Below are 12,636 nucleotides of genomic sequence, written 5' to 3' on the forward strand. Positions count from 1 at the left end.
AAGTTATCGACTAACGTAGTAGTCTGTAGACCATGCTAAACGGATAAATCACATTAGACAAACATTATGACATAAATTTGTCCGAAAAATTGTTGATAAGGAGAGTTATATCTTCAACTACATAAGAAGATATAATAAACTCCTAACTACTATTGATCAAATGTTCATTTATTCTATTAACTCCGACGATTCTTTTGAGATTTCATTAGGATGTTATTATCGTTCTTTATTCTTTATATCATGGGAAAATTGTATGGAAAGAATGAAACACGAGATGCAGTATCTCAAAAATTTTAACCACCACAGTTGGCTCTAGCCTTATGTCGGCCTACTCCATCTGTCTAAGTTTTTTTTTTAAAAAAACCAACAAACAGTAATCCATATTCTGGACAAAGAACCAGTTTAATATGTCAAAGATCTATGATATAAAGTGAATTTTTTAAATCTTTTTTGCTGAATAATTTAAGTGTGATCGATTACAACTGGAGTATGTTAGCATGGTATAAAGAAATACTAAAACTTCAGGGGAGCTTCATTGTGTACTTTTTTTCTTGAAGAAGCTCTACTTTCATTAGCCTCTGATTTCCCTGCGAGATTTGAGAATGCTTAACCTTTTGCACTACTTTTTACCCGCTGATCCGCTGTGCCTGGATGTCGTTAATCGCATTTTTCGACCCATGTGAGTTAGGTTTTCCATTTTTAGTAAGTTTTTTCAGGACTCAGTTTCAAGAATTTTTGGGACCTGAGACTGTACAGTTACCTTCAATGTTTAATGGGCTCGCTCTTTTTTAGAAGGTTTGAGGAATGGAAGTCGATTCTGATTGTCTTCACTTTTGGGCTCTAAAGCTTCCAGTTTCAGCGTTGTAATTTTGTGTGTTTTTTTTTTCGAAATCAAGAAAATACAGGCACTATCTTGAATGTGAAGGATATTCCGTTCTGGGGATGCTTTGGAAATATAAAAAAAGGAGAAGATATACTGGGTTTTCAGGCGATCTTTGAAAAATATCAGCCCAGTTTAATTTAATTTTTGTTGGGTTTGGAATATTGATTATGCACTAATGAGAAAAGGCGATCTTTGCGTAGTTTTTGTTGTTTGAGACGAAACCACTTGCTGAAAAGTTTAGACTCTTTGAATTAGCTTGCTTGAGTTGTTCGAAAACGACGTTATTATTGAACTGAAGCAAAAGTTGGTGGATGCGGCTCTGAGGAAAGAAGAAATCTTGGGTGAAAGAGTTAAATTTTGCAGAGCAAAGAACAGAATTTTGTCCATGAAGATTCCTTGTGGTGGATTTGTGGCAAATTCTGGAGAAGGTGTGTTCTTATGCAATGGCTCAATAACATCTCTTTCTTTTTTCTTTTCTTTTTTTTCCCCGACCAAACATTTTCACGTTTTGTGCTTTACCCTCACTTTAATGCTGAAAAGCTGAAGTATTTCTTGGAATTTGCAAATTCTTTAATCGTATGAAAGGAAAGTTTAAGAACTTTTTGGTTCATAAACTTGCAAATCATGCATTAAAGATGGAATTTTAACTTTATCAGCACTTTGTCATAATTACTTGTGGATCAATAGTCTTAATTCTCGATGTTTGGTAGAACAAGTTTCGTTTGCTTTGCCATGGAATTGGATGGAGATTTAAGGACTGAATAGTATAATTTTTGTTGTCGCATGACTTTGGACTCATCTTCTTGGCTGATTTTCAGTCACATAATGATAAAACAATTGGATAATCCCAGCAATATGGATCAAGTTAGTTGTCCCTACTTTAATGATCACTGCGCACATTAGAAAGATAAAATTGGAAATAATGATAAAAAGGTGAGGAATCCTTTCTATATTTCTTTCTATAATTTTTCTGATGAAAGCGAATTAGATCCATTTAGTATGATTTCTTGTTATTATGCTATTATATGCATTGGCTCCCGATTAGGATTTGGATTTTGGGGGCTAAGAACATTTTCTTGTGTGGTGCTGTATATGATCTTTGGACAGAAGGGAAACTTGAACAGACTAGCCACATCAGAGACGATGAACCTTTTTATTGCTAGTGTATTCTGGTGCTTGATTCTTTTATGTATACTCCTTTTAGGCTGGAATTTTGAGAGATGATTGTAGCTAAATTGGTGTATAAAAAAAAGGAACTAACAGACAAGTTTCCCTACTTGAAAAATGCTCTTGACCGCCTTTAGGAATGGGAACTCACAAAGTTCCACAAAAAACTCACGTTCAAGGTTTGGTCCAGGATAAAAAATAAAATTCAAATGAAATAAACACACGAGATATTTTGTTTTATGCTGACCAAAGACTTCGATATGTTTCTGTTTATGTTTATTGTATCTATTTTAATCAATCAGGGGATAAAAAGACGATCAATTCAGAGTTGTGGCATGCGTGTGCTGGTCCATTGATTGCTTTGCCTCCTGTTGGAAGCCTCGTGGTGTATTTTCCTCAAGGTCATAGTGAACAAGTATGTGTCATATCTCCACTTATTGACATTCGATGACATTTTATGCATTTTAGTTTCCCATGGAAGACGTATTTTGCCCCAACAGGTGGCAGCATCGATGCAGAAAGAGACAGATGGCATCCCAAGTTATCCTAATCTTCCTTCAAAGTTGATTTGCATGCTCCACAATGTCACCTTACATGTACGATTTTTTATACATCTCTCACATTAAGTTCTTACAGTTGATGCTTTATCCCTGAATAGATAACCTTTGTTTCTGTGTGATGCTCAATATGGTAAATGATTGCACCTTATTCGTTTATTTGATGATATATGTATCATCAGGCTGATGCTGAAACTGATGAGGTCTATGCGCAGATGACTCTTCAACCTGTGAATAAGGTCTGTTGCCTATTTTATCCTGTTTATTTTCGAGTTAAAACTTTTAAGGAGTATCATTACATGATATAGTATGTCTCCTGGCACACGAGTCCTTGTTTTCGTTTTACAGAAATGATCGGCCTAACTCGCTGAATGGTTTTACTGTACAATTTTGAGAACTCGTTCAAGTTTTACCCTCATTGCAATATGATGAAACAATCAGTCTGAAAAGAGTTTCAACTTGTTCATCTTACAGTATGACCAGGAAGCGTTACTCGTATCAGATATTGGGCTTAAGCACAATAGGCAACCTACCGAGTTTTTCTGCAAAAATCTGACAGCAAGTGACACAAGCACTCACGGTGGGTTTTCTGTTCCTCGTCGGGCAGCTGAGAAGATCTTTCCACCTCTTGTATGTGCTATTATATACTGGAACTTGTTATGTAAAGTTTAAGATGCGGTGAGTAGATTTCACCCCATTCTTTTTCTAACTGAAAATGTTGTTTTGTAGGATTTTTCAATGCAACCTCCTGCACAGGAGCTGTCAGCTAGAGATTTGCACGACCAAATATGGACCTTCAGACATATTTATCGAGGTATTCTGATTTTAGAGATCTTTATGTGTTTTTCATTTAGTTTTTCTTTGGCATCGATAAAAGCTCAAACAAATGTTCAGACGGAATATTTATGGTTGGTATCAGGTCAACCGAAAAGACACCTATTGACGACAGGTTGGAGCGTGTTTGTGAGCTCAAAAAGACTTATAGCTGGTGATTCTGTTCTTTTCATAAGGTATATAAATATTTTAAATAATTTGTGAAAAAATATCATCTCTTACATAATCAAGATTTCTAAATGACAACTTAGGGATGATAAGTCACATGCTTCTCCTTGGTATTCGGCGAGCTAATAGACAGCAGCCAGCACTTTCCTCATCTGTTATATCTAGCGATAGCATACACATTGGTATTCTTGCTGCTGCTGCTCATGCTACTGCAAATAATAGTCCGTTCACTATATTCTATAATCCAAGGTAATGAATTTTGAATTGATATATTACATTATTACACTTAAGAATCTACTTATAAAAATTCTCATGACATATTATTGGATATTGATAGGGCTAGCCCTTCAGAGTTTGTGATTCCGTTAGCCAAGTACAATAAAGCAATGTACACACAAGTTTCCCCGGGTTTGAGATTTAGGATGATGTTTGAGACTGAGGAGTCAGGAGTGCGCCGATACATGGGTACAGTTACTGGTATAAGCGATTTAGATTCTGTGCGCTGGAAAAATTCGCAGTGGCGTAATCTTCAGGTAGTATTTCATCTTTTCAATATGTGCTTTATGCCATTAGTTTCCTTTTCAGCAGGTTGTAAGCTGTTTTTACAGGATTTAATTTCTCTGTCGACAAGAAAATTTTGTTTTATATTTAAGTTGTTAATGATCCCTTACGTTAAGGTTGGATGGGATGAATCAACTGCTGGAGAACGCCCTAGTCGAGTCTCTATATGGGAAGTCGAACCTGTTGTTACTCCTTTCTACATTTGCCCGCCTCCTTTTTTCAGACCGAAGTTCCCCAAACATCCAAGTTTTCCAGGTAGATACTACATATGTAACAATAAAATTTATCATAATGTTATTCTTTTTTTTCACCGACACTGAGTGATTGAATCAGATGATGACCTCGATATGGAGAATATTTTCAAGCGAGGCATGCCCTGGCTTGCAGATGATTTTGGTGTAAAAGATGCGTCAAGCTCGATATTTCCTGGTCTTAGTCTTGTCCAATGGATGAGCATGCAACAAAATAATCAATTATCCGGTAATCAGTCGGGCTTATTTCCCAATTCATCTGTTTTACAAGGTAACCTTAGCACCGATGACCACACAAAACTTTGGAATTTTCAAAACCCATCTTTAGCTTCACATAATCTTCTGCCGGGTAAGGGGAATCTTCCGAATCTACAAGTTGACCAGCAGCAACAAGTCCAGCAAATGTTGCAGTCTCCTACAAACACTCAGCAGCCACAACCGAGGCAGCAGCTTCCATTGCAGCAACCTCAGCCACAGCTCCTTCAGCAGACACTGCAGCAGTTGCAGCAGCAACAGCGACTACCACAACAACCTGTGCTGCTGCCTCCTGTAACAAATGGTGTCACTTTGGATCAGACAGCAAACCAAAATTCACATCAAATCGGAGTGTATCCTCAGCTTCCGCAGCAAAAGATATTGACTGGAAATCCGCATTTGATGCAAAATGATTTATTGGTTAACAGAAGTACATTTCCAGTAACGTCATTGACACAGGACTTGGTTTTCCTGCAACCCGTTGAGCAACAATCTAGCGCGAGACCACAACAGCAGCAGTTGCAATTGCAACAACCGGTGTTGCAGCAACAAAAGTCACAAATGCAACAGTTTTCTCAACAAAATCTTTCGGATCAGCAGCAGATGCAACTGCAACTTTTACAGAAACTACAACAGCAACAGCAGCAGTTGTCGTCCCCGTTAAATCCCTTGTTGGAAGCTCAATGTCCCTCAAAACAACAATTGCAACAGAACCAGCATGCCCAAAATCTCTGTCTACCTCCAAAAGTAAATATGAGCACCTTTCCAGGATCTTCTTCAGTCCAATCTCCAAAATTTCCCACCAATCAGTTCCAACATAAATCTCCACTTGAAAATATCAGGGGCCGTGTGGAGGGGGATGCTCCATCATGTTCAACATCACCTTCAAAGAATAATTTTCAGGCTTCACAATCAAACTTCTTTAACATGTATCAAACTGGGCCAACAACTTTGCTAGATAATGCTACAGTTCACCATACCACTGATCTGGTACAAGAGACTGTTACCAAGATTGATTTTAGGATTAAACATGAATTCCCCAACTCTAAACCGACGGAACAGCCTAAATACAAGGGTACTGCTACTAATCGTTCGGATGCTGCATCTACTGCAACATCATATTGCCAGGATACAGGTATTCTCCAACAAAATTTTCCATTAAATGGGTTGGAAACTGATGTTCAGTCGCATATACGGAATAGTCTTCCGTTCACGGGTAATATTAATGGATTGGCACCTGATGCTTTGTTGTCAAGGGGTTATGATTCAGGGAAGGATATACAGAAATTACTTTCTAACTACAGTGGCACTCCGAGGGACATTGATACAGATTTGTCATCTGGAATCAATTCTCAGTCGTTTGGGATGCCAAACATGTCTTTTAAACCAGGTTGCTCGAACGAGGTTGCGATTAATGAAAGTACTGTTCTGAATAGTGGGTTGTGGTCTAACCAGGCTCCTCGTATGCGAACTTATGCAAAGGTTGGTCTCCCCCAAAGACACCCTTCTCTCTAAGACTTTTAAGCCTGTTTTCTTATAATTATTAATGTTGATAAGCTTACTGTAGGTTCAAAAACGTGGCTCGGTGGGGAGAACAGTGGATGTCACTCGTTACAAGGGGTATGACGAGCTTAGGAATGACCTTGCCCGCATGTTTGGCATCGAAGGTCTACTAGAAGATCCACAGAGAACCGAGTGGAAGCTTGTATATGTTGACCATGAAAATGACATATTACTTGTCGGAGATGATCCGTGGGAGTAAGTATTGATTTACCTTTTCTTATTCTGATATCCAACTCTCTATAACATTTTCCGGTTCTTATTACAATAGGGAGTTTGTCAGCTGCGTTCAAAGTATAAAGATACTATCATCTTCTGAGGTGCAACAAATGAGTTTGGATGGCGATCTTGGTCAGATGCCTATCCCGAACCAAGCTTGCAGCAGAACCGATAGTGGTAATGCATGGAGAGGACAGTATGAAAATAATTCAGCCACTTCATTCAATCGCTAAACAATCTGAAGTTTGATATTAGCTATGTTCTTGTTATCCAACTTATGCTCGGTTCTTTCCTACCACCAAGAACACACTTGGCATTACCTGATCACACATGAAGTTAGTTAAATTTATTTTACCTGTCTCGACGAAGACCATGGCCACAAAATAGCGACTTTCATGTAGTTCTGAAGTCGACTTCTTGACATTATAGGTGCTGTTGTATAATGATTCAGCGAATTGTATAAAAGATGACCCTTTTACCTGAACAGGGTGTGTATTAAATGTAAATTTGTTCTTACTTAGGCTTAGACATAGGATGTTATGTAAGAGAGACAAATATATATCTTTGTGAAATTCAGTGATTATTATAAATGCAGCTGAGAGCCAAACAAAGCAGCAGACCAGCAAATGGAATAACATCTCCCTAAATAGAATAATTTACAACAATTAATGCTCACTTTGTAAATTTACTCAAGAATATATAAAATATTCTTTCTATTCCAAATATAAAAATTTATTTGTTTTCACACATATTAAAAATATCACTGAAAAACAAATTTCGTCATAAAAAAAATTCTGTTTTTTTCTTACTTAATTCATTCCAGAAATAATTGTACGTTTTTTTCTAAAACTTAGTAGAGCTTCTGAGGTATATTAGTAAAAAAAAGAAATGTTGCTAATATGGAACAATCGAAAAAGTAAATTGAGTTTATACATATAATCAAACATGCCCCTAGAAATGCACCAGTGTTTTCATTTATTATAATTGAATTTCTGCACTAAATCATTTTTAGAATATCAAAGATATCAATCAATCTCTAATAATATCAAATCCCAAACGGATAAACATAATCAGAAATCTTTAAATTCCCAATATGAATAAAATGAGACCAAGAATCTCGCAAGTGATCACATCTCATCTTTATTCAGATATATTTCAACTTAAAATCCTTAACAAACTTAATCAAGATTATTATAAATAGATATTATCATATAACTTCACACTCACTGTTTCTTAACACAGCATCAAAATGATTTTCTCAAAAATCAATGTCCTCTTCCATTGTTTTTTGCTCTTGATTTTAGTAGTCAGGGCGTCCGCCGCCGATGTTTCTCACGATGGAAGAGCCATCACCATTAATGGTGAACGTAAAATCATCATTTCTGGTTCTATTCACTATCCAAGAAGCACCGTTGAGGTACCATTTCCACTTTATATATATATAAAATAATCACTTTAAACAATTGATATTCTTGTCAACATACATCTCAAGAATAACTAATGGTTTCTCTTTTTATTTTAGATGTGGCCTGATTTGATCAAGAAAGCTAAGGATGGTGGCCTAGACGCCATCGAAACATACGTATTTTGGAACGCGCATGAGCCTCTAAGACGGAAATATGATTTTTCTGGCAATCTAGATCTTGTGAGGTTCATCAAAACAATACAGGACGCTGGCCTGTATGCTGTTCTTCGTATTGGACCATATGTTTGTGCAGAATGGAACTACGGGTAAATATGAAATAAAATATAATAATTTTCACCGCAACATTTTATTATATAACATAAAACATTTTTTCCAACTTGAAAAATCATGTATAATGCAATTAGCTATGATTGTTTTAACCAGAGGACTTCCTGTTTGGCTGCATAATTTGCCTGGAGTTGAGCTCCGAACAAACAACACTATTTACATGGTACCAAGTTTTGTATATTTCTTAGATATTTATACATTCGACGCCAACTTTTATTTTTTGTTCAAGTGTTTTGAGTGTTATATTTTCAGGATGAGATGCAAACTTTCACGTCTTTGATAGTGAACATGATGAAAAAAGAGAGACTATTTGGATCACAAGGAGGTCCCATTATTCTTGCACAGGTATGCTTCATCATGGAAATAAAATCAGAACAAATTAAAAAAAAAATTATTTTCATTCATGGATCATTTCAAATCAAGGGTTGTCACCCACTCCCCAAATATATAAATATTCGGGGAAGTTTGTGAAAAATCCCCAATCAAAACATTTCTTTAGGTTCACTCCCTACCCACAAAATTGTGGCACTATGTCATACAAAATGTGGTACACTTCATGTGGAAATGTGGTATACTTCATGTAGAAATGTGGTACTAAAAAAGTATACAGAGACTGAACACAAAAAAATCGACGGCTAGGGACTGAAGGCCAATTTCCCGTTTTTCTAATTGTATTTTTGGAGAATTCTTGTAGATCGAAAACGAATATGGAAATGTTATTTCATCATACGGAGACGCCGGGAAAGCGTATATGAATTGGTGTGCGAGCATGGCTAATTCATTGAACATAGGTGTTCCATGGATCATGTGCCAAGAAGATGATGCTCCATCTTCTGTGGTAATTACATATTAATTCTTAATGTTGTGTATATTTTATTGTAATTTTATCTAATTTGACATTAATCTTGATTATTCCATGAGACAGATTAACACTTGCAATGGCTTCTACTGCGATCAATTCACTCCAAATAATCCAAACAGCCCCAAAATGTGGACAGAAAATTGGACTGGATGGTTTGTATATTTAATTTATCATTCATAAGTATTTATTATTTCATTTTTTTTTTTTTGTATAATTTTATGTAACATGATCAGGTTCAAGAGTTGGGGTAGCAGAAATCCCAACAGAACTCCTGAAGATCTTGCCTTCTCCGTTGCAAGATTTTTCGAAAATGGAGGAACTTTCCAAAACTATTACATGGTTGGTATCCAAAACTTTTCCACAAAAAATTATGAATTTTTTTCATTTAAATTCCATTATTATTTTTGTTTATTAGTACCATGGAGGAACCAATTTTGGAAGAACAGCAGGTGGTCCGTATATCACCACATCATATGATTATGATGCACCACTTAACGAATATGGTATGGAAAATTTATTTTAATGAAATTTCACAATTCGATTATTTAGTTCTATTTTTTTTTTCTCCAAAATAATAATAATAATAATAATAATTTAATTTTGCAGGAACCTTGAATGAACCAAAATATGGACACTTGAAGAACCTCCACGACGTGTTACATTCAATTGAGAAAATTATAACTTATGGCGACTGTGAACAATACCGATTTAGGATACTATAACTATGTATGGTTTAATATTTTCTATAATATTTATTTTATCTTATTAATTCGATTTGAACTAATGCATGAAATTAAATAATTCAGGCAACTATATACACACTCAATGGCACATCAAGTTGTTTCCTTGGCAATTCAAATAGAACAAATGATGCCATAATAACACTGAACGGAGTCGTTTACGACGTACCAGCATGGTCTGTTAGCATACTTCCCGATTGCAAGACCGAAGTTTACAATTCTGCCAAGGTACGTCGAATTGATTTTAAATGATATAAAGATAAAGTTCGATATAAAAGTGCCGATTTTTTTACGATATTTTCTTGAAAATGCAGATAGGTGCTCAAACTTCAGTCATGGTGAAGAAGCCTAATGAGGCAGAAGATGAACCATCGGCACTGGAATGGAAATGGAAGCCAGAAGTTATGAATGAAACTATTCTACTCGGAAAAGGTCCAATCTCTACGAGTAAACTTGTTGACCAGAAGGCAATCAATGATGTTAGTGATTATTTGTGGTACATGACAAGGTATATATGAATCATGTATATCTTATGTTGTTTTTTTATGTCTAAAAAATGTTATGATTGGTGTGTATTACTCGAAGAACCGAGTACACTTGCGTCGCAGACGTAACGTTTATTCGTGCTCGAGAAAGTTTTGAGTTTGAAAATTAATTAGGTCATATACTTTAGTTTTCTGAACTTTGATTAACATTTATGTTTTGCAAAGTGTGAATCTTGACGAGAATGATCCAATTTGGAGTGACTATATGATCCTTCGTGTTAATGGCACGGGGCATATACTGCATGCTTATCTCAACGGGGAGTATTTAGGTAATTTCCTTTTTAATTTTATTTTTAAATAATTTCATAGTGTATGTTTTTTAAAAAGACAAAAACTTGTTTGAGACGGTTTCACATCTCGTATTATGTGAGACAGATTTCTTATTTCTGTCATCCATAAAAAAATATTACTTTTCATGTTAAGATTATTATTTTTTATTGTGTCGTCTCACAAATAAAGATTCGTGAGATCGTCTCACAAGACAACTACTCTTTTAAATATATGTTTGTTGAGTTAAATTATATAAATCAAACTTTTTAATTAGGTTCTCAATATGGTACATATGGAGTTTTTAACTACAAATTTGAGAAGAAGGTTAAGTTGAAGACTGGAAAGAACCAAATAACATTCCTCAGTGCTACAATGGGACTACAGGTAATTAACCAATAGTTAATTTGATTAGTATTTTGTTATCATTCTACTATTACAAATTTAAGACATAAGGAAGTTCATTTTCTTGAACAGAACTATGGTGGTGGATATGATAGTGTAGGAACTGGACTACCGGGACCGATAGAGATCATCTCGAGGCATGGCGACGAGACGATCATCAAAGATTTAACAAACGACGAATGGTCGTATAAGATTGGAATTGAAGGATTGAATGATGAATTATTTGATGATTCTCACACCAAATCTGGTTCTGATGATCAATGGCAATCTGGAGAGCTTCCTGTTGACCAAATGTTCACTTGGTACAAGGTACTATTTATATCGATAGCATAAATGTATCAAGTGGACCAAATGTTCACTTGTTTTCATGTTTGTTGCAGACGATTTTCAAGGCACCGCGAGGCGATGACCCCGTCGTGGTAGACTTGCTAGGGCTAGGGAAAGGTCTGGCTTGGGTCAATGGGAATAGTCTTGGACGATACTGGCCAAGCTTTACTACCAACGAGTGGTGCCAAAGTGATCCATGTGACTATCGAGGTCCGTTTTGGGAGTATAAATGTGGCACTGGTTGCGGTGAACCTACACAGAGATATTATCACGTGCCTCGTTCGTTCCTAAAAGACGGTGACAACCAACTTGTTCTCTTCGAAGAATTCGGAGGGAACCCGTCTTCAGTCAACTTCAAGACTATAAGTGTAGCAAGCGCGTGCGGCGCTGCTTACGAGCACCATGACATGGAGTTGTCGTGCCGTGGGAGGTCGATTCGCGAGATCAAGTTCGCGAGTTTCGGCGATGTCGGAGGAAGTTGTGGTTCATCCAGAAGAGGAACTTGCACGTCCCAGAAAGATGCACTCCCTATAGTCCAAAAGGTGCTCTCGACATTAATTCCATTTAAAATGGTCATCACCAAATTTTTGTCGATTTTTTAAATTCTTTTTTTCGGGTTTTTTTTTAAAAAAATATGCAGGCATGTATTGGGAAAGAATCGTGCACGGTTCCTGCCGATGAGAAGACTTTTGGAGAGACAGAATGCGATGCTAGTATTTCCAAGAAGCTTGTGGTGGAGGCTCTTTGTGATATTTAGATTTATTTATTTATTTTTAATTAATTGAATATGGACATTGTACGTATATTTTGATTTTCAGCTATTTAGTTTATTACAAGTGAGTCTAGTGTGGTTATAGACTGCGTGAATTGGATATTTTGATTAATAACAGGAAATGTGGGAATGGAAAATAAAATTTATATTTGACCCGAATACTAATATCGACTAGTATGGTTTGTATATTAATGCGTTATTTGCGTGTAATATGAAGAAATTGAAAGCATTGATCAAATATTTGATGTTTTACTCAATATAGGATCATAACTAGTAATCTATTAATATTTATGATCCATGTTAACTACTAAAGTCAAATGGTATAATTAATTGGGCCACTAGACATGTAGCCATTATGTTGAGTGAATAGTATTCTTAAAATCCTATTTTCTTGTCAAAATGAGGGTCTAATTAATTTTGTTGACAGATTGATTTTAATATAATATGGTATAAATAAATATTTAAAACATTATTTATTAATGCATTAAAACAATGAATAAAATAGTCAAT

At 35.8% G+C, this 12,636-nt stretch overlaps 1 protein-coding gene and 1 pseudogene across 1 annotated transcript; both read left to right on the forward strand.

The window, feature by feature from the left end:
* The first annotated feature begins 315 nt into the window (after positions 1–315).
* Positions 316–7,052, forward strand: LOC140842698 (auxin response factor 19-like; annotated as a pseudogene).
* Positions 7,053–7,425: 373 nt separating this feature from the next.
* Positions 7,426–12,283, forward strand: LOC140842699 (beta-galactosidase 15-like). The gene is given in 17 exon segments (XM_073210790.1): positions 7,426–7,872; positions 7,978–8,186; positions 8,305–8,371; positions 8,461–8,553; positions 8,903–9,046; positions 9,134–9,222; positions 9,304–9,409; positions 9,486–9,573; positions 9,677–9,762; positions 9,764–9,796; positions 9,877–10,038; positions 10,125–10,318; positions 10,521–10,624; positions 10,900–11,009; positions 11,100–11,336; positions 11,408–11,896; positions 11,995–12,283. Coding segments are annotated over 17 exon segments (2,496 nt in total). The 5' UTR covers positions 7,426–7,704; the 3' UTR covers positions 12,112–12,283.
* Positions 12,284–12,636: the final 353 nt, after the last annotated feature.

The sequence above is a fragment of the Primulina eburnea genome, chromosome 10, assembly GCF_022965805.1.
Source record: "Primulina eburnea isolate SZY01 chromosome 10, ASM2296580v1, whole genome shotgun sequence".
Lineage (NCBI taxonomy): Eukaryota > Viridiplantae > Streptophyta > Magnoliopsida > Lamiales > Gesneriaceae > Primulina > Primulina eburnea.